The sequence below is a fragment of the Salmo salar genome, chromosome 16 (genome assembly GCF_965601325.2).
Source record: "Salmo salar chromosome 16, fSalSal1, whole genome shotgun sequence".
Classification (NCBI taxonomy): domain Eukaryota; kingdom Metazoa; phylum Chordata; class Actinopteri; order Salmoniformes; family Salmonidae; genus Salmo; species Salmo salar.
In genome coordinates, this window is record NC_138306.1 from 38804069 (window position 1) to 38826488 (window position 22420).

At 42.1% G+C, this 22420-nt stretch overlaps 1 protein-coding gene across 5 annotated transcripts in view; it reads left to right on the forward strand.

Annotated features, from left to right (window-relative positions):
• LOC106573618 (serine/threonine-protein phosphatase 6 regulatory subunit 3) overlaps positions 1 to 15526 on the forward strand; it is a 28344-nt gene extending 12818 nt beyond the window's left edge. Inside the window, exons 2-25 of one of the 5 annotated variants that reach the window (XM_014148827.3) lie at positions 1766 to 1930; positions 2040 to 2273; positions 2490 to 2676; positions 2797 to 2934; positions 3022 to 3087; positions 3170 to 3282; positions 3405 to 3518; positions 4114 to 4243; positions 4589 to 4741; positions 4963 to 5121; positions 5200 to 5264; positions 5460 to 5575; positions 8628 to 8713; positions 8874 to 8960; positions 9235 to 9332; positions 10061 to 10115; positions 10415 to 10545; positions 10678 to 10799; positions 10931 to 11141; positions 12166 to 12263; positions 12357 to 12531; positions 13872 to 13991; positions 14133 to 14225; positions 14343 to 15526. In XM_014148827.3, the coding sequence (XP_014004302.1) occupies positions 2047 to 2273; positions 2490 to 2676; positions 2797 to 2934; positions 3022 to 3087; positions 3170 to 3282; positions 3405 to 3518; positions 4114 to 4243; positions 4589 to 4741; positions 4963 to 5121; positions 5200 to 5264; positions 5460 to 5575; positions 8628 to 8713; positions 8874 to 8960; positions 9235 to 9332; positions 10061 to 10115; positions 10415 to 10545; positions 10678 to 10799; positions 10931 to 11141; positions 12166 to 12263; positions 12357 to 12531; positions 13872 to 13991; positions 14133 to 14225; positions 14343 to 14391 (2793 nt within the window). In that variant the 5' untranslated portion in view covers positions 1766 to 1930; positions 2040 to 2046 and the 3' untranslated portion in view covers positions 14392 to 15526. The remainder of the gene's footprint in view (positions 1 to 1765; positions 1931 to 2039; positions 2274 to 2489; positions 2677 to 2796; positions 2935 to 3021; positions 3088 to 3169; positions 3283 to 3404; positions 3519 to 4113; positions 4244 to 4588; positions 4742 to 4962; positions 5122 to 5199; positions 5265 to 5459; positions 5576 to 8627; positions 8714 to 8873; positions 8961 to 9234; positions 9333 to 10060; positions 10116 to 10414; positions 10546 to 10677; positions 10800 to 10930; positions 11142 to 12165; positions 12264 to 12356; positions 12532 to 13871; positions 13992 to 14132; positions 14226 to 14342) is intronic. The other 4 variants (XM_045697220.2, XM_014148832.3, XM_014148831.3 and 1 more) reach the window with 4 other exon arrangements.
• Positions 15527 to 22420: the final 6894 nt, after the last annotated feature.

A 22420-nucleotide genomic window follows, 5' to 3' on the forward strand; every position in this document is an offset into this window, starting at 1 on the left:
TGTGTTAATTATTTAACTGTACTAGAATGCTTAAAATGCTGCAGAAATGTTAAATATCGGTATCAGTTTTTTTTGTTGCATGGAAGATATTGGTATCAGCTAAAAATGTCATTGGTGCATCACTGTTTAGAATAGATGGAAACCAATGGCTGACAGTGCTTATTGTTGTTTGTGGCACAGGCCTTTGTTCAGTCTTCAGTTGTGTTCCTGGTTGATCATAAAATCATTGTTTACTCTCATTATTTGGTTGCCTATGGTAGACAGAATTAATGCCAGACAACCAATGTTATCCATGTCATTCATTTTGACCTCTGTACTGGTGTTTTTGAAAATCACATTGTTTTTGTATTTCGTAGAGCAATGATTTGAGTTGCACACTTTCATCAAAGCATGCATGTGCCTGGACAGGGGCCAATGTCAATTCTCCCCCAGCCCCCACTTAGTCTATTTAATAAGATTTTTCTTCTCAGCCATTGATGAATCTGAGGTGCTGGTTTAGCATGCTAAGATTGCTGCTATGTAACCTTTAACCCTATTTCTCACAGGCTTCCCCACAAGAAAATACTTTTTGTACTGAGGGCCAAGTGTACACAGCGGAAAATCTGTTTCTTTTGAGTCATATGCCTATTGTGTGCATTGAACATATTTCACTGCTTGGTTCCTACAGCGAGTTCTTGACACAGTGTTATGTTGCCTCTTAAAGGGGAAATAAGCAGTTGCTGTATCAATTTTATGACTTATAAATTAATGTTTTATGTACCCATTGATTCTTGAAGAATGTAACTTAAATGCTTCATGGGATTAATTCAACTGTTCTACCCCATCAGAACCCAACATAAGCTTTTTTTTTTACTCCCATGTTTGTAAGCGAAGTAAACAAACACTATATAGCCTCAAAACATGGTTAAAACTATGATTTTGGTATCATAATGGTCAGTCCATGCATCCAAAGCTCTCTGTGAATTTGACTGTGGTTAAATTTTTCCGGACCCATCCCGCCGTTTTTTTTTGCCGAAACAGTGGAGGGGAGTTTGCTTTGTTTCCACTGCTGATTGAAACTTTCAAGGAAAAATCCACTCAAACTATTGTTTGGTGTAGTATTCATTAGTCCACTGTTAACAGTCCAAAAGGGTTTTGCATGTCAAGTTAAGATAATGGACTGATGATGCGAAATGCATCATGATGATGTGACACTTGCTTCTTAAAAATTCTATAATTTGACTGCTGATAGTCCCAAAATGTTTTGCATGTGATTATCAACAGTGGACTAATGGGGGGGGGGGGAATACCAATAGGTAGTTTTTGAGTGGTATTTTCCTTTAAAATGTGACAATGTGATTTGACCAAGCCATGACGTTGCCAGTATGTTTGCATGAGGAGAGGTTTGCTGAGTAGAGTTTCTCTTAATGCTTTTAAGTTTAAACAAAAAGTGCAGACACCTTCTGTTTTGGGAAAAGTTGTTGGGATGGTGACAAGGAAGTGCAGTCTTTTCCTACGATGATGGAAAAACTATGGTTTACCGGCCCAAATACTTTCCTAGAGCTTTGTTTGTCTTATGACCTAGGCTAAATATTTGTTTTCAGCACTTTATCATATTACTTATTTTAGAAATGAATGTAAGCCAAAATTAACATAGCTTAAATTGCTACTTGTTTCAGTAGAACTTAATATTTAACATAATAGATCTCACATAGTAAATAACAAAAGTTGTTTCCAGTGCAGGGAGTAATATGCTCTGATGGCTAAATTCTGTTCTTTCTTTCAGGTGTGCGTTGATCTGTTGAGGCCGAGGTGGTCGTTCTGCTGCATGTGTCCTGTGTCCAAAGGTCTCTCGTCACTGCTGCCTGTAAAGCCTGTAATGGGCCAGAACTCCCAAAGAGCACAAGCATTATTTTATTTTTAACCTCTGGACGGACTCTACCCCAGTCAGGTACGTTTGTGAAGCTATCGGTTTGACTACCTCATCTCAACCCGCGCCGTGTCCTTTTAGTCACTGAGTGTTTTCCCATTTGCCTTATGACCACTTTCCTTCCTTGCAGAAGCATCATGTTTTGGAAGTTTGATCTACACACAACGTCTCACATTGACACCCTCCTGGAGAAGGAGGATGTGACTCTGACTGAGGTGATGGACGAGGAGGATGTCCTGCAGGAATGCAAGGCCCAGAACCACAAGCTGGTGGACTTCCTGGTGCGGCCTCAGTGCATGGTGGACCTGGTCACCTACATCACACAGGAGCCAAGTGATGACGTAGAGGAGAAGATCAAGTACAAGTGAGTGAGATTCACACACACGGTTTTGAGAATGATTCTGAATTTCTTTCAGCTTCCCTTGCGTTCGTGTGTTTACGTCATAAGGGAATACCCTTACAACCCCAAGGGGGCAAGCATGACTTGCTAAGCTGTCAATTAGACAGGAACTTTGTGTTTTGTGTGGTTGGCCAGCTGTACTGGGTAAATCACCAAATGTTGTATTTGCGCTATTTGCAGGTACCCCAACATATCGTGTGAACTCCTTACCTCGGACGTTGGACAGATCAATGACAGACTGGGAGAAGATGAAAGTTTGCTGATGAAACTTTATGGATTTTTGCAAAGGGAATCTCCACTCAACCCTTTACTGGCCAGCTTCTTCAGCAAGGTCCTTAGCATCCTCATCGGCAGGAAACCAGAACAGGTGAGATCAGAACAGACCGCTAGTCCTAATCAGTGTGATTTTGAAGAGTTTATGACATGCTGCAGTGTCTTGTTAAAGCTTGAGGAGAAGAGTGTCTTCTAAACAAACTATCTCTTGTAGATTGTGGAGTTTCTGCGGAAGAGGGAAGACTTTGTGGACTTAATGATTAAACACATAGGGACCTCCGCCATCATGGACTTGCTGCTCAGAATGCTGACCTGCATTGAACCACAGCAGCTCAGACAAGATGTCTTAAATGTGAGTGTTGGAGTTTCTTAGTTTTGAAGTTTCTGTCCATTTTCTTAATGATCAATCATCATCAACCTGTAACTTATTCACCCACAGTGGCTGAATGAGGAGAAGGTGATCCAGAGGCTTGTTGATATGGTCCAACCTTCTCAGGATGAGGATGTAAGTTACATTTCATTAACCATTTGTTTGGAGTACTGTTTCTTCAGACAGTGTCTTTACAAGTCTCTCTCTCCTCATGCAGAGGCACTCCAACGCATCCCAGTCTCTGTGTGAAATCATCCGCCTCAGCAGAGATCAGATGTTCCAAGTGCAGGGCTGCTCTGAGCCCGACCCCTTACTGGCCACACTGGAAAAGTAAATCAACAACCTCTGCTTGATTCTTTCAGCGAAGAAAACTTGTTGCTATCATGATATCCAATGTATTACTTTATTGTCCTGGCAAAAGCATGATATTTTATCCCCCTCCCCTTTCTCAGACAAGAGACTGTGGAGCAGTTGCTATCCAACATCTTTGACAAGGAGAAAAATGACTCTGCCATAGTCAGTGTAATTCAGATTCTCCTGACACTCTTTGAGACACGAAGACCAGCGTAAGTTCACAATGTCCCGTTTTGGGTTTAATGTTGGTTTGGTTGTGTGGTATAGTGTTTTAAGATACTATTAGTGTTGAGTTGTTAGACTTGTCTGATATGCTGCTCTTTTGATCAAGCCCTGGTTATTTCTGCATGTTCATGAATGTTGCATTTTACCCATAGCGGGTGGTAACTGTAACAAAAGGCTTGCAAGTTTAAGAGATTACATATTACCTCAGGAAACACATTGCGGGTGATAACTGTAAAGTCTATAATACCCCTGGAGACCCATTTATGGGCAGTTACTATAGAAACAAGGTGACTTTATTCATGTCGGGAATTTAACGAGACGTGTCTGCCGGTTTGACAACGCACCTCCTTATTGCATTTCCATTTTTGTGTGTTGCACTTGCATTCAGTAGTGTCTATGAATCACATTTATTATGAAGGCATAAATGTATGAAATCGTGTATTTTAAATGCACATAGTTCTGACCTTGTGATGCACTTGTCTATTAATGTGTTTTATGTGGACCCCAGGAAGAGTAGCTGCGGCTTTAGCAGTAGATAATGGGGATTCTAATAAAATACTAAATACTTTTTGTCATGTACAGGTTCGAAGGCCATTTGGAGATCTGTCCCCCTGGTATGAGCCACCCATCCTTCTCAGTCAATCAGAGCATTCTGGAGGCTGTCAGGCCCAGGCTCAAAGACTTCCATCAACTGCTGCTGGAACCCCCAAAGGTAATACTTTACATACCTATAGTGTTACACACACAGTTACACACATTTCTTAGATTAGTAAGCTCATTAGAGTAGGTTGTCCTCCTTGCTATCCACTTGACCGAAATATAACTACCACAATATTTTCAATAAACTTCTACTACATTTCTGTCTTAGCAGGATCACAAAAAAAAAGAAATCTATCTCAATCTTTGTTCAACTTTGAGTCATTTATCTTCAGTGGGTGGTCCTTCTTCTAGTTTACTCTACAAGTGCGCTCCAATGGTGGTTTTATTTGCGTTACCAAGTTAAATGAATATAGACTGAACGAGAGCCTGATTGTTCCTTTCATCCCCACATTTGCAGAAGAATATCATGAAAACCACATGGGGCGTGCTGGACCCCCCAGTGGGCAACACCCGGTTGAGCGTGGTCCGTCTTGTGGCCAGCCTCCTGCAGACCAACACTCATATCATCAACATGGAGCTGATCAACCTCAACACTCTAGGAGTCATACTTGTAAGTTGCCTGTCGTTGTGTATTTTACTTGTTTTGGGGTACTAGTTTTTCCTACCAAAACCAGCACCTGGATCTAGACTTAATGCTGTTTTCACTTTCTTTTATGACACTGGTTCCCTTACTACCCCCTCATAACCAAGGTCAACAGGAATGCTGTGCATTTCAACAACTGGATTTAGGATGTGTAATTAATGGCAATCTTTCTCTCCATTTATTCTCAGGACATGTACTTCAAATATATATGGAATAACTTCCTGCATATACAAGTTGAAATCTGCACTGCGATGATCCTAGCAATGCCCCCAGCCCAAAGTGAAAACCCCGAAATCAACAGAGATCAGGACCAAGAGCCTGTCAGAGAAAGTCACCTCATCAAACACGTGAGGCTTTATCACCCTTTACATCGATGGCATTCATGTCAGACAAGTCAATTAACTGCTTTTTGCTCTGTGTTTTAGCTGTTTCAGAAGTGCCAGTTTATACAGAGAATTCTTGATGCATGGAGCTCCAATGAGAAGGAGCAGTAAGTACTGTTGTCTTTTTTTTCCCCATTCCACTATGAATTTAGACAATAATGCTGTTACTAGACCACTGGACTTAAAATAATATGCAAACTCTCTTGAGCTGTTTGGTTTTTACCCTTAAGGCTCAGTGTAGTGTAAGAAATGTCACCATAATGTTCCTATAGGCTTCAATAAGTGTGTTTTTCCTGTTTCAGGGGTGAGGGTGGACGTAGACGGGGCTACATGGGTCACTTGACCAGAATAGCCAACTCAATTGTGCACAACAGCGACAAGGGCCCCAATGGTGCGAAGATACAGCAGCTCATCTCAGGTGAGTGGGCTTTGAGATGTCATCTCCCATCAGACATTAAGTTGAAGCTCCTAAAATGAATTACTGTATTGAGGTGGAATAGTCTAATCTTGTGTTATTTATATGTGGGGCTCATACAAAATAGTGCTGGAGAAGAAAGCTGACGTTTTTACGTGTCCCCAACTGATTTAAAAAAAAAAAAAAAGTATTTTTATTTGCAACTTATTTTTTTACGTATTTTGTATAGAATGTTTCCGCTACCGTCTCTTATGACTGAAAATAACTTCTGGACATCAGGACTGCGATTACTCACCACAGACCGGCAGAATCGTTTTTTTCCCTTTAATGAGTCTGACAAGCCCGACACAAACAATATACTGCTTTCTCGGAAACAGGCCCAGATCCCTGTGATTTACGTGAAGAGCCGGAGGAAAAGGGGCCGGAGGACGGGCTACCTTCGGCGAATTCGTAGGCGATCGAATAAAACCCCACTGCCTTCCATTCTGCTAGCAAACGTGCAATCTTTGGACCAAAAAATAAATTGCCTACGCGAAAGATGAATCTACCAACGGGACATTCAAAACTGTAATATATAATGCTTCACGGAGACGTGGCTGAATGACGACACTATCAACATACAGCTAGCTGGTTATACGCTGAACTGGCAGGATAGAACCGCGGCGTCTGGTAAGACAAGGGGCGGCGGACTATGTTTTTTTGTAAATAACAGCTGGTGCACGATATCTAAGGAAGTCTTGAGCTATTGCACGCCTGAGGTAGAGTATCATCTCATGATACGCTTTAGACCAAACTATCTACCTAGAGTTTATCTGTATTTTCCGTAGCTGTTTACATACCACCACAGTCAGAGACTGGCACTAAGACAGCATTGAATAAGCTGTATTCCACCTTTAGCAAACAAGAAAACTCTCACCCAGAGGCGGCGCTCCTAGAAGCCGGGGACTTTAATGCAGGGAAACTTAAATCCGTTTTACCAAATTTCTATCAGCATGTTAAATGTGCAACCAGAGGAAAAACAAACTCTGGACCACCTTTACTCCACACACAGAGACGCATACAAAGCTCTCCCTCCATTTGGCAAATCTGACCATAATTCTATCCTCCTGATTCCTGCTTACAAGCAAAAATTAAAGCAGGGAGCACCAGTGACTAGATTAATAAAAATGGGGTCAGATGAAGCAGATGCTAAGCTACAGGACTGTTTTGCTAGCACAGACTGGAATATGTTCCGGGATTCCTCCGTTGGCATTGAGTACACCACATCAGTCACTGGCTTCATCAATAAGTGCATCGATGACGCTGTCCCCACATTGACCGTACATACATACATACCCCAACCAGAAGCCATGGATTACAGGCAACATCCGCACTAAGCTAAAGGCTAGAGCTGCTGCTTTCAAGGAGCGGGACTCTAACCCAGAAGCTTATAAGAAATCCTGCTATGCCCTCCGATGAACCACCAAACAGGCAAAGAGTCAATACAAGACGAAGATCGAGTTGTACTACACTGGCTCTGACGCTCATCGGATGTGGCAGGTATTGCAAACCAATACAGACTACAAAGGGAAGCACAGCCGAGAGCTGCCCAGTGACACAAGCCTTCCAGACGAGCTAAACTACTTCTATGCTAGCTTTGAGGCAAGTAACACTAAAACATGCATGAGAGCACCAGCTGTTCCGGAAGACTGTGATCACGCTCTCCGCAGCCGATGTGCTTAAGACCTTTAAACAGGTCAACATTCACAAGGCCGCAGGGCCAGATGGATTACCAGGACTTATACTGCGAGCATGCGCTGACCAACTGGCAAGTGTCTTTACTGACATTTTCAACCTCTCTGAGTCCGTAATACCAACATGTTTTAAGCAGACCACCATAGTGTTCTTGGCACAGGCACTAAGGTCACCTGCCTAAATGACTACCAACCTGTAGCACTCACATCTGTAGCCATGAAGTGCTTTGAAAGGCTGGTCATGGCTCACGTCAACACCATTATCCCAGAAACCCTAGACCCACTCCAATTTGCATACCGCCCCAACAGATCCACAGATGATGCAGTCTCTATTGCACTCCACACTGCACTTTCACACCTGGACAAAAGGAACACATATGTGAGAATGCTATTCATTGACTACAGCTCAGCGTTCAACACCATAGTGCCCTCAAAGCTCATCAATAAGCTAAGGACCCTGGGACTAAACACCTCCCTCTGCAACTAGGTCCTGGACTTTCTGACGGGCCACCCCCAGGTGGTAAGAGTAGGTAACAACACGGGCCCCTCGGGTGCGTGCTCAGTCCCCTCCTGTACTCCCCATTCAATCATGACTGCACAACTCCAACACCATCATTAAGTTTGCAGATGACACAAGTGGTAGGCCTGATCAATGACAAGACAGCCTATAGGGAGGAGGTCGAGACCTGGCTGTGTGGTGACAGGACAACAACCTCTCCCTCTGTGTGATCAAGACAAAGGAGATTATTGTGGACTACAGGAAAAAGAGGACCAAGCACGCCCCCATTCTCATCGACTCGGCTGCAGTGGAAGCAGGTTGAGAGCTTCTAGTTCCTTGGTGTCCACGTCACCAACAAACTAACATTGTCCAAGCACAACAAGACAGTCGTGAAGAGGGCATGACTAAACCTATTCCCCCTCAGGAAACTGAAAAGATTTGTCATGGGTCCTCAGATCCTCAAAAGGTTCCACAGCTGCACCATCGAGAGAACCCCCTCTCTCCCTCTTTTACACCGCTGCTACTCTGTTATCATCTATGCATAGTCATTTTAATAACTCTACCTACATGTACATATTACCTCAACTAACCGGTGCCCCCACACATTGACTCTCTACCGGTACCCCCCTGTGTGTAGTCTTGCTATTGTTGTTTTACTGCTGCTTTTACTGCTGCTTTAATTACTTGTTACTTTTATTTCTTATGTTGTTTTATAACTGCATTGTTAGTTAGGGGCTCATAAGTAAGCATTTCACTGTACGGTCTACACCTGTTGTATTCGGCGCATGTGACTAACATTAGTTTTGATTTGTGTTTATTTCAGAGCTCACAGAGGATGACAAAGAGAGATGGGAGGCCTTCACTTCTGGTCAGCTAGCTGACACAAACAAGAGAAACACTGTAGACCTTGTAAGTCTGATCCAGACACCTGTTACTCGATGCCAAAATATGTTTGCAAAGTACACAGAGTATTTACACTGGAAGTTGAGGTGCCAGTAGTGCCAAAGCTGTTTGAAGGAGCTCTAATGGTTGTCCTCTTAGTAATAAGGTTGTTTGCATTGTGCCCTAGGTGAACACACACCATATTCACTCATCCAGTGATGATGAGGTAGACTTCAAGGACAGCGGATTCCACCAGGATTCCTCTCTACAACAGGTAAGTCTGTAACTGGATGAGACTGTAGACGCACGGCTAAATCTGCATATTTATAGTGTTTGTAATTGTTGATAACATTATTATACTGGACTTATGTCTTGTAGTAGTACTGATATGATTTAAAAACTAACATTAAACATGTAAGTATGCATGTGCTCTTAATCTTAACTATTAACCAATAGCTACAGTATTAGCCAATTGTTTTGAATTGTAGAACTTGAAGACTTTTGTAGTGCCAAGACTATATCATTATCGTTGGTCCTGGGTTTGCCAGGCCTTTTCTGATTATCAGATGCAACAAATGACGTCCAATTTTATTGAGCAGTTTGGCTTCAATGACGAAGAGTTTGCCGATCAGGATGATGTCGTGGAGTGAGTACTGATCCTGCATGATGTTTTGTTCATAACCTACCATTACATTGGTTGTTTTTTTTTTTAATAAGGGTTTGGGGAGACTAGAGCTCTAATATATTATCTGATTAACGTAACAAAGGACTGCAAACCAGTTTCTTTCTCTGTACAAGGTTTAGGTTACATGTTTGCAATTTAACATCTACATATGAAAATAATATGCCACTGTTTGGATAGTGATATCTCTAGTGTGGCGAAATAAAGCTGTAGCTAAATTGGATGCCAGTTTGAATTCGGCAACACACGAGTCAAATTTCTTTGATTCCATTTAACTAGCTGTTATTATACAGGTCTACCATTAAATTGGATACATGACTGTAAAGTTCAAAATGCTTGTCACTGTCAATAGACTGGTGGTTTGCGTGGACCAGAGTCTAGACAGTAACTTTGTAATTGCAAAATTCAGTTTAGTTTGGAGTAAGTAGCACACTTCTGCCCTCCTTTGTGCCACTGCTGTCTGGGTCTTGTTGTTATGTGGGAATCTGCTGGTGTTTGGGTTCCTGTGGAGAATGACCAGCTGGGAATGGCTGGTGGGGTTTCTGCAAAAGCTGTTTTTAATGTGAGTTAGTGTGCCATCATTGTCCTTCTACCTGTTACTGGGCCTCTGTAGGGAGGAGTCCTGAAGCCATTTTGTGAAGTCATTGTCTCACTAATATAACTAAACTAAACTCTTTTCTTTAACATTTCAGTATTCCCTTTGATAGAATATCAGACATCAATTTTTCCTTGAATACAAATGAAAGTGTAAGTATTTTAATATAATGTATTATACAATTATATAGAAATGATTGTCCTTTCCAACTGTGCTCTAGGCTAGATGTAGTAAAAATAAAACTGCTACACTAACTCCCAAAACATTGAAGTTTACCATTTTTATAATGCTGTACATACTATTAGCCAATGCTGATGTATGAATATGAAAAAGGTGTACATACTTATTTTCTTAGTTTATTTCCCCCATGTACAGTAAATGAAGTGGAAGCAACACAGCACATATTTTTGTGTATCTTGTGCTTTACCCTGGTACTGGTGTTGTCTTTCAGGCAAATATAGCTCTGTTTGAGGCCTGCTGTAAGGAGAAGATCCAGCAGTTTGAAGATGCAGGCTCTGATGAGGAGGACATCTGGGATGAGAAAGATGTCACTTTCGCACCAGAAGCTCAGAGATGTCCTCGGTACGGCAGTGCCTTTTGGCCATATGTAAATTAAATATCTGAAATGACTAACGTCTTACCTTCTGAGGCCTATTCAAGGCACCTGCTGATTATTTTAATGACTTCTGTCCATTTTGTTACTCGAACCATTAGGAGCTCTGGCAGTACAGATAGTGAGGAGAGCACAGACTCTGAGGAGGAGGATGTGAAACGTGATCCCTTTGAGCCTAACAATGCCAGCTCTGATGACAGAATGGAGGTGGACACGGGTGAGGGTGAGTGATTGTCCCGGACTGACACGGTTGGGTTGGTGGTTAGGTAGGTCTGTCTGGTGTGATCTCCTCAAGAAAATGCTGCATGATATGTCTTGACTGGCTTTTTTGTGACGGCTGCCCTGTCGTTTCAGGGCCTATGTGGACAGCTAACTTTGACGACATACCCATGGACACTGGGAGTTCTACGTCGATCGGAGCACCTGCCCCAGCCACCACCACTGCCACAGCCTCCCCTTCCTCCCCTGCGGTCCTACCAGAATCTGCTGGCTGGAGCTCCCCCAATGCTTCCCCTGACACAGCCACGGGCTGGGCAGACTTCTCTAGCAACTTCTCACCAGTCAGGTAAGGGTTCATTCCACCAGCCTCAGTCCCAATACCTTATGTAGCACGATTGCCACACACGTACATGCTATATACAAATATGTGGACACCCCTTCAAATTAGTGGATTTGGCTATTTCAGCTACACCCGTTGCTGACAGGTGTATAAAATAGAGCACACAGTCATGCAATCTCCATATACAAACATTGGCAGTAGAATGGCCTTACTGAAGAGCTCAGTGACTTTCAACATGGCACTCTCATAGGATGCCACCTTTTCAACGAGTCAGTTTATCAAATGTCTGCCTTGCTAGAGCTACCCCGGTCCACTGTAAGTGCTGTTATTGTGAAGTGGAAACGTCTAGGAGCAACAAAGGCTCAGCCGCGAAGTGGTAGGCCACACAAGCTCACAGAACGAGACCACTGAGTGCTGAAGCGCTTAAAAATAGTCTCCCCAGTTGCAACACTCACTACCGAGTTCCAATCTTAACGCTACAGCATACAATGACATTCTAGACGATTCTGTGCTTCCAACTTTGTGGCAACAGTTTGGGGAAGGCCGTTTCCTGTTCCAGAATGACAAAGTGAGGTCCATACAGAAATGGTTTGTCGAGATCGGTGTTGAAGAATTTAACTGGCCAGCACAGAGCCCTGAACTCAACCCCATCAAACACCTTTGGGATGAATTGGAACGCCGACTGCGAGCCAGGCCTAATAGCATGAAATCAGTGCCCGACCTTGCTAATGCTCTTGTGGCTGAATGGAAGCAAGTCCCTGCAACAATGTTCCAACATCTAGTGGAAAGCCTTCCAGAAGAGTGGAGTTTGTTATAGCAGCAAATGGGGGACCAACTCCATATTAATGCCCATATTTGGAAAGAGATGTTTGACGAGCAGGTGTCCACATACTTTTGGTTGTGTAGTTTGAATAAGGATGGTGGTGACTGGTGTTCAGTTTATTCCCTTGCCTTTCCATGCATCTTATACTTGAAATTGGCTATTTTAGGAGGACAAATTTAAAGACCTTTTTTACTTTTGATCTTCCAGCCCCAAAGATCCTTTGAGGAACAATTCCCCAGTAGCGATGGAGACCTGCATAGGGACAGGGGATCCCTTGGGTGTCAACGCACCAATGCAGCCTGAAGGTGAGCTTTGCCACAGTGCCATACAGGAATAAGCATTTTACTTCTTACTCATTGATCACTGTGTAATGATGCTATCCCTGTGTGATGTCCCAGTTTCTGACCTGTGGCCAGGGGACGAGGCAGCCCAGCCAGCCAGCTACCCTGGAAGGAAAGCCGGAGCCTCGGATGCGGAGGAGACTGTCACCACTGAGACAGTCACCAATGGATCCATGAAGGAGACAGTTAGCCTTACTGTAGATGCCAAAACTGAAACTGCTGTTTTCAAGAGGTAAGGCTTCTGATAACACACCATACCCCTTTCCCCCTGTCACCAATCCTTCCCTTAAAACACAGCCATTCACCTCACAGTGCATGTGGAATTGACCTCTGTGCCTTGCCAAGTTTTCTCCCTACACTGGGTGATTTCCAGCCAGGCAAAGCAGGGACACTCCAGTTGACTTGTATAAATATCTATGTACCATTTACGTATCACCAAATCTTCCCAACCTACATTGCTGTCCTTTTGTTGTTTGAGAAACTGTCCTTCACTTTAACTGCAACACTTACAACATGAGCTTCCTCTTTCTCTCTGGTGTGCGTGTGGCTTCAGAGTGTTGAAATCTTATCGGTATGTACAGCCAGTCGGGGGGCAGATGTCTGCTGTGTCTTGTTTTCATGTCAGCCACTGAGTTTATTTAATTTTTTTAAATTATTAATTATTTTGCCATCTCCATTTGCATGTCTATCTCCGATGTAATGATTTGGTTGTCGCTCGTCGTCAATGATGTCATGAAATGGCCGTCGGCCCTCAGGATTAGCCACTCCCAGGCTTTCTGAATTGGCCATTTTCTCTTTGTGTTGTGGGTGTGGATTGGCAAAAGCGGTCTTCATTATGTATCCACCCCTCACTGTGCTGGTATCTCATTGGCTTCAGTTTTCAGCACATGGCATTGAGGTGGCTGGAATAAACTGGAGAGATGAGTCCTAGACTAGCAGTTGTCCTGTTATCATGCAAAACTCGGCTCTACTTGAAATTAGCTTCATTTTTAAAAATCAAAGACCTTCAAAATGCCATCTAGGTAGTTGTTTTTAGTGAATACACTTAACTTTGTCAGATCATTGTGAATTCGTTCTAAATTGACTTGCCTGGTTAAATTAAATAGCCTACCTTACATGACCGCCTCGTCAATGATTATATAACATTGGCTGTAGGACCCAAATACATAATGTCCTGGTGCGTGTTAGTTTTGCATAGTAATCACGGTGGTTTAATGACAAAAAGCAAGACTGATGGCTGACATGTTTGATCCATTCAGTGAGTTTCTAAAACGGTCATAATCACCCCATGCTCTGCTCCTCAAAGCAAGCTCACTCTTAAAAAGAGGTAAACTCCTGTAAGTGGATGGTCAGAGAATTTGCTGCTGCTTTCCATTTAGTGTACATTATGATCCTTGCATCCATTTTTTAACTGCCAACCACATTTCAACACATTTGTTTACCCCATCGCTTTGTGGTCTTTCTGGCCCATTCTGCATGCGTCAGTCTTTTCTGGCCATTGTCTTAACGGGGAGGGGGTCTGTATATTTAGAAATGGCAAGAGCTCTGTAAATGTGTTCCTTTCTTCTGCAGTGAGGATGAGAAGTCTACCTCAGAGGACACATCTGCGAAGTACACTGTGGGGGAGAGTAGAACACCAGAGAAGGGTGTGTCTGCATCAGTCCAGCCTGCCAGCAACTGTCTGAAACCAAGGTCTGGCTCCATGACCATGCTGTGAACTCATACCTTCACTGGAATGGTCTAGCATTAGTGAGCTGTTTTCAGGCATGCTGTTATACCTGTTCTAATTGTCCACCAGCAGCTCATGAGTTCCTCTAATTTCCTCCCTTTCAGCAGTGCAAAACATTCAGATACAGAAAAATCTAAAGTCTCCAGTGATGCTGTTAATGGTCCTCTAGAAGAAGGAACGGCAATGGACAAAGCCAAGTAAGTGGCAGCTAGAATCAAAGGTTGTGCTGCGGATTCCCACAGTCTGGCATGTCTTATAACTAGTGTAGTCATCCAGTATGTTACATTGTAGCCTCTCTTTCTGCACCCCTACAGAACACAACAGAGCGTGACCTCAGAGGCAGCTGTGAACGGCCCGGTGTGATATGTGGTTCCTGCCAGCCTGTTCCTGCAACTCACAGCTCTCTGCCTGGATAACCAGTAGAGGGCAGTTCAAGCCCAGTCAGAGCTGCTGCTGCTGCACTAACTTCACCAGATCAGGACCAGCAATATTCATAATAGGCTATTACAGACAGTTGTACATAAAGTTGGAACTGAATGAAGAGCGAAATGTAATGGAAACAGATTTTTTTTTTTTTTTTTTTGCATTCGTTTAAATACTATTGTTCTTATGAGGTTCTGTCTATCTTGCCACTCAAAGTTAAATAGTAATGTTGATATAGTTAAAATGATTGTATGAATAAAATATTTTATAAAAAAAAAATGTATACAGTAACAGAAGATTAATAACTGAAATATACCAATTGGAACACTTAGTGTGACCAAAAGCTGTTTTTGATAGGGTTTCCTCCTGCACAAAATCAAAAAATTAAATTTCCAACTAAATACAATAGCTGCCATGAAATGTTAATTGGAAACCAATGTTGGTCTATTTGTCAGTACGCTTGTTAGTAGAGATTCAGAATGATTTTAAATATTCCGTTTATTTTGCCACAGGTATTATTTTGTAAATGTTTCTTGTGTCCTTTCAACATGAGCAAGATTTGAAAACCTTTGGTATAGTTTTTAATTTATTATTAAGGTAGATGATACTAAAGAGCCGTACACATGGGGTGTATGCATTCCGCAGATTCTGTTGCAAGACATTTAAAAAAAATTAAGCATTTCTTAACGGAACGGCGAGAGACCTACCTGAATTTGTCCAATAGAAACTAATTTTAATCTGTTTTGGTTCTTAAGTAAACAGATTGTGTAATGAATACACCCATGTTCTCTCCCCCTTGACAACATTAAACTGTACAAACCCCAAGATGAATAACTGTAGAAGATGGTTTCCAGTTGCATGTAGCTAGTGAGTGTTAACACTGTCAGAAGGCTCGTGGTAAATGGGTCCCATTTTAAAACTTTTCCCGTATCACTCAAGTCAACCTTTCTACCTGCAAAATGATGGGGATGTAATGCATATTCTTGGTATTGCTTCAATCATGCATCAACCATTGATTCTTTTTTTTAATAAAAAGGTATCTGTGCCAGCAATGGGAAAGGGATAAACTATATAAGCACTTTTCTACCCTATTTTCTCTGATATTACATTTCACCTTGTATTGTGTTAATCAAGATAATTACTCCTAACATGACATTAATCAAACAGTGCCCTTAGTCAATCTCCTGTCAGGAGACTCCTGATGTCTTACTGTAATTACTACTTGTGACTTGTTTCAACTTGCTTCCAAGGTTATTCAATGGTAAATTCACCAAGAGTATTGCTCAACTTCTACATCCTCTCACGCCTCCTTGTGAAATAGGTCAGAGTTAAATATGAATTAATATAAGATTTAGTTCATTACATTTACTTATACTGTTCTCAGCAGCCCTGATCTATCACGCAGCAGGTAGCCTAGTGGTTCAAGCATTTGGCCAGTTACCAAAAAGTCGCTGGTTCAAATACCTGAGCCGACAAGGTGGAAAAATCTGTCTTGTGCACTTAACCCTAATTCGCTTCAGGGGCGCACTACTACTATGGCTGACCCTGTAAAACACATTTCACTACAGTTATCCGCTGTATGTGACTAAACAAACATGTCTAAATACAGCAGGGAGAGGGGAGGAGAGTCTGTCAGTTAACTTACAATACGTGTAAAGCTAGTGTTGTTGGTCTGTACTTAAAAAATAAATTATATAAAGCCCACTTGAAACACTACTCAAGGGCTAGGTCAGAATGTGTGAAATTCTAGGTTCAGAAGAAAGCAGGGACACCACATAATCAACCTAGGGATCTGTTTTAAGAAACACCCACCACTCCTCTGAGCTGCACGTCTCAGATTGGGAGCACTGTCCAATCTCAGAAATTCTGAGACAGTCAACTTCACCTTAAAAGGCACAATTAAGAGTGGTTGTTTGCTGTACCTATACCAAGTTGAGTGAAAATAAAATGTTAACATAATCTAACTGAATGAAGAGGTAAAAACAATAGAAAGACCTATACATAACAATTATCAATTGAGTTCTATTGCAACTTTTCTGAGGATGTTGACCATTTAGTTGTCATGCGATTATGTTGCACTGACAAAATTTTCAGCAGGTGGCAGTATTTCCTAGTGACGGCCTGGTTTTCCAAAAGCATCTTGAGGTTAAGTTCATCGTTAACACCTTCGTAGGTGCGTCATTAAAAGCCATCGCTACTAAAGTTGCACGTGAAAACGGACGTTATTTACCTACTGCCTCAGACCACTCACAGAACAGTGAAGTGGGTTGTTAAATGCGTTTTTCCCTACCGAGTCACTTTATACATTGAAGATCTCCGCTAAACTGCCGATTTAGACCGCCGATAACTTCACAACAAAGTTGACTACGAATACAAAGTTGCCAGTGTCTGAAATTGTTATAAACGTGAAGGATAAATACATTAAACTCAAATGAAAACCAAGATGACTATACCAGGGGCTTAGGCATCAGATTGAGCAACAACAAAAAGTATACATTACTATAAAAAAAGACTGAGCCCCTCCCCCACACTCGCTATGTACAGGGATGCAAACTAGTCACCTTTTGGCGAAATTCGCCGTTTTTAATTTAAAAAAAATCGGTGACCTACAGTTGAAGTCGGAGGTTTACATACACTTAGGTTGGAGTCATTTCAACTCGTTTTTCAACCACTCCACAAATTTCTTGTTAACAAACTATAGTTTTGGCAAGTCGATTAGGACATCTACTTTGTGCATGATACAAATAATTTTTCCAACAATTTTTTACAGACAGATTATTTCACTTATAATTCACTGCATTGCAATTCCAGGGGGTCAGAAGTTTACATACACTGAATTGACTGTGCCTTTAAACAGCTTGGAAGATTCCAGAAAAGTATGTCATGGCTTTAGAAGCTTCTGATAGGCTAATTGGCATCATTTGAGTGAATTGGAGGTGTACCTGTGGATGTATTTCAAGGCCTACCTTCAAACTCAGTGCCTCTTTGCTTGACATCATGGGAAAATCAAAATAATTCAGCAAAGACCTCAGAAAAAAAATTGTAGACCTCCACAAGTCTGTTTCATCCTTGGGAGCAATTTCCAAACACATGAAGGTACCACGTTCATCTGTACAAACAATAGTGCGCAAGTATAAACACCATGGGACCACGCAGCCGTCATACCGCTCAGGAAGGAGACTCATTCTGTCTCCTAGAGATGAATGTACTTTGGTGCGAAAAGTGCAAATCAATCCCAGAACAACAGCAAAGGACCTTGTGAAGATGCTGGAGGAAACGGGTACAAAATTATCTATATCCACAGTAAAACGAGTCCTATATCGATATAACCTGAAAGGCTGCTCAGCAAGGAAGAAGCCACTGCTCCAAAACCGCCATAAAAAGGTCAGACTACGGTTTGCAACTGCACATGTCCTCTGGTCTGATGAAACAGAAATAGAACTGTTTTGCCATAATGACCATCGTTATGTTTGGAGGAAAAAGGGGTATGCTTGCAAGCCAAAGAACACCATCCCAACTGTAAAGTACGGGGGTGGCAGCATCCTGTTGTGGGGGTGCTTTGCTGCAGGAGGGACTGGTGCACTTCACAAAATAGATGGCATCATGAGAGAGGGAAATTATGTGGATATATTGAAGCAACATCTCAAGACATCAGTCAGGAAGTTAAAGTTTGGTCGAAAATGGGTCTTCCAAATGGGACAATGACCCCAAGCATACTTCCAAAGTTGTGGCAAAATGGCTTAAGGACAACAAAGTCAAGGTATTGGAGTGGCCATCACAAAGCTCTGACCTCAATCCCATAGAAACATTGTGGGCAGAACTGAAAAAGTGTGTGCGAGCAAGGAGGCCTACAAACCTGACTCAGTTACACCAGCTCTGTCAGGAGGAATGGGCCAAAATTCACCCAACTTATTGTGGGAAGTTTGACCCAAGTTAAACAATTTAAAGGCAATGCTACCAAATACTAATTGAGTATGTAAACTTCTGACCCACTTGGAATGTGATGAAAGAAATAAAATCTGAAATAAATGATTCTCGACTATTATTCTGACATTTCACATTCTTAAAAGAAAGTGGTGATCCTAAAACAGGGACATTTTACTTGTATTTGGCTAAGGTGTATGTAAACTTCCGACTTCAACTGTTTGTGATTCGTGTAGATCCGATTAGAAAAGTTTGGGAGGGGGGGGGGGGCTTTGGATCACTGGCTGTAAGCGAATGAGTGATGCGCGTTTGGAGCAAGACTGGCTGTATCCAAGGCTCAGCCAATCATTCACATAACAGAATGCAGCACGCGACTGAAGAGATAAGAGACAACCAATGTGCTAGTTACAGCATCAGCGCGCGCTCTGGAAAGACAGAAGAGTGGAAAGCCATCAGTTTGCCAGTTAAAACGTCCCCTGAACGATATCGAAGAGGTAGGTGAGAAGCCTGACCATGGAGACAGGGGTGAGAAGGTGATGAAGTGTAAAAACAACTGGCAAATAGAAAGTTTGAGGTGAGGGAGAAAGTGTGGTGGAACAAGTATTGTTAGCATTGTTAAGTATCTCGCTAGGTGGATCGAATTATCCGTTAGCTAGCCAGAGAAATGTTGAGCAACATTAGCCAACTTAACTGATCAAATAATTGAGTTTATTGTGTTAAAATTAGCTGGCTAATAAAGTCAGTCAGAACAACATCAGAAGAGCTAACGTTAGTAACCTAACCAATTCGTTATAGTTTTAACGTTAACTGGTATACGACTCCTTGCCGTTCCTCAAGTTATAATGGGTTAGTTGCTTACAGGACCCTGGCAATCTGTGTGAAATGTTAACTAGTTAACTAACAAACTAGTTAACTAGCTAACAAACTAACTACTCTCTGTGAACTAATGTTTTCCCTCTACAGTATGTGGTTAATTCAGAATGAGAGAATTAGGTCAAAATTAGGCGTTGCTTGTTAAACAAGTGGATTCAGGGATCAAGTGTAGCTGGAGCTGGGCCTGGCTTAAGCTGGATGCCACTATGGTGAAAGGAACACCACACACTTTCCCTCTTTCTCACTTTTTCAATACAGTGGATAAAAAGTGGTATGCCAGGTGTACTCTCTGCCTGAAAGAGATCAATTATGCCAACAAAGGGTATCATTCTCTGCTGGCACATTGTAGAACACATGACCACAGGCAGAAAGTGTACAATGTAATAATGTGCAGTGTAGCCCAAAAATATTGCTTTTGTTGTGTTACTTGACAGTAACACTTGTGTGTGAGTGAGGGGGGATTATTACATTTTTTACTCAGTGAATGTTATTTTTGCACACATGTAGCCTTGTACACTTGATCGATATCTACTATAGTGACCACTATAATAGAGCAAAAATAGAATGTTTGTTTCATTCTATTTCTACTTTAATATGTTTTTTTCCCAAGTGCAATATTTAGGTGTGTGTGGTCACACGCGTTCTGTTATAAAAGCTTTCATGGCTAACTGCAATATTAGTGTATTGTTTTTTTCTCAAGACTTGAGTGTCATTTGCAGTAAAGTCTAGGCAACACATGAAATTGGATTGCTTTCTTTACATTTTTTAGCTGTGAGTTAGGTTCACATTAACCACTTTTTATTTTACACACAGAGACTGATCATGTAGATCATATTATTTGTTGTTTACTTAAAACCTGCATTTCGCCCTAGCAGGGACTTTTTGCATGTTTCAGTGCAACAACAAAAAAAAGTGTCACCTTTTTGGGCCCTCGCCAGTTTGCATCCCTGTAATATATTTATTTATTTATTTATTTATTTATTTTTACCTTTATTTAACCAGGTAGGCTAGATGAGAACAAGTGCTCATTTACAACTGCGACCTGGCCAAGATAAAGCAAAGCAGTGTGACAGAAACAACAACACAGAGTTACATGGAATAAACAAGCGTAACACAATAGAAAAAAAAAGAAAGTCTATATACAGTGGGGGGGAAAAGTATTTGATCCCCTGCTGATTTTGTACGTTTGCCCACTGACAAAGAAAGGATCAGTCTATAATTTTAATGGTAGGTTTATTTGAACAGTGAGAGACAGAATAACAACAAAAATATCCAGAAAAACACATGTCAAAAATCTTATAAATTGATTTGCATTTTAATGACGGAAACAAGTATTTGACCCCCTCTCAATCAGAAAGATTTCTGGCTCCCAGGTGTCTTTTATACAGGTAACGAGCTGAGATTAGGAGCACACTCAAAGGGAGTGCTCCTAACTGCAGCTTGTTACCTGTAAAAAAGACACCTGTTCCCAGAAGCAATCAATCAATCAGATTCCAAACTCTCCACCATGACCAAAAGAGCTCTACAAGGATGTCAGGGACAAGATTGTAGACCTACACACGGCTGGAATGGGCTACAAGACCATCGCCAAGCAGCTTGGTGAGAAGGTGACAACATTTGGTGCGATTATTTGCAAATGGAAGAAACACAAAAGAACTGTCAATATCCCTCGGCCTGGGGCTCCATGCAAGATCTCACCTCGTGGAGTTGCAATGATCATGAGAACGGTGAGGAATCAGCCCAGAACTACACGGGAGGATCTTGTCAATGATCTCAAGGCAGCTGGGACCATAGTCACCAAGAAAACAGTTGGTAACACACTACGCCGTGAAGGACTGAAATCCTGCAGCGCCCGCAAGGTCCCCCTGCTCAAGAATACATATACATGCCCGTCTGAAGTTTACCAATGAACATCTGAATGACTCAGAGGACAACTGGGTGAAAGTGTTGTGGTCAAGTGAGACCGAAATGGAGCTTTTGACATCAACTCAACTCGCCGTGTTTGGTGGAGGAGGAATGCTGCCTATGACCCCAAGAACCAGCCGTCAGATATGGAGGTGGAAACATTATGCTTTGGGGTGTTTTTCTGCTAAGAGGACAGGACAACTTCACCGCATCAAAGGGACGATGGACGGAGCCATGTACCGTCAAATCTTGGGTGAGAACCTCCTTCCCTCAGCCAGGGCATTGAAAATGGGTCATGGATGGGTATTCCAGCATGACAGTGACCCAAAATACACGGCCAAGGCAACAAAGGAGTGGCTCAAGAAGAAGCACATTAAGGTCCTGGAGTGGCCTAGCCAGTCTCCAGACCTTAATCCCATAGAAAATCTGTGGAGGGAGCTGAAGGTTCGAGTTGCCAAACGTCAGCCTCGAAACCTTAATGACTTGGAGAAGATCTGCAAAGAGGAGAGGGACAAAATCCCTCCTGAGATGTGTGAAACCTGGTGGCCAACTACAAGAAACGTCTGACCTCTGTGATTGCCAACAAGGGTTTTGCCACCAAGTACTAAGTCATGTTTTGCAGAGGGGTCAAATACTTATTTCCCTCATTAAAATGCAAATAATTTTATTACATTTTTGACATGCGTTTTTCTGGATTGTTTTGTTGTTATTCTGTCTCTCACTGTTCAAATAAACCTACTATTAAAATTATAGACTGATCGTACAAAATCAGCAGGGGATCAAATACTTTTTTCCCCCACTGTACAGTGTGTGCAAATAGCATGAGGAGGTATGGCAATAAATAGGCCATAGTAGCAAAGTAATTACAATTTAGCAGATTAACACTGGAGTGATAGATGAGCAGATGATGATGAGCAGATGGTGTGTAAGTAGTGATACTGGTGTGCAAAAGAGCAGCAAAGTAAATAAAAACAATATGGGGATGAGGTCGGTACATTGGCTGCGCTATTTACAGATGGACTATGTACAGCTGCAGCGATCAGTTAGCTGCTCAGATAGCTGATGTTTAAAGTTAGTGAGGGAAATGTAAGTCTCCAGCTTCAGCGATTTTTGCAATTCGTTCCAGTCACTGGCAGCAGAGAACTGGACGGAAAGGTGGCCAAAGGGGGTGTTGGCTTTGGGGATGACCAGTGAGATATACCTGCTGGAGTGCGTGCTACGGGTGGGTGTTGTTATCGTGACCGGAGCTTTACCTAGCATAGACTTG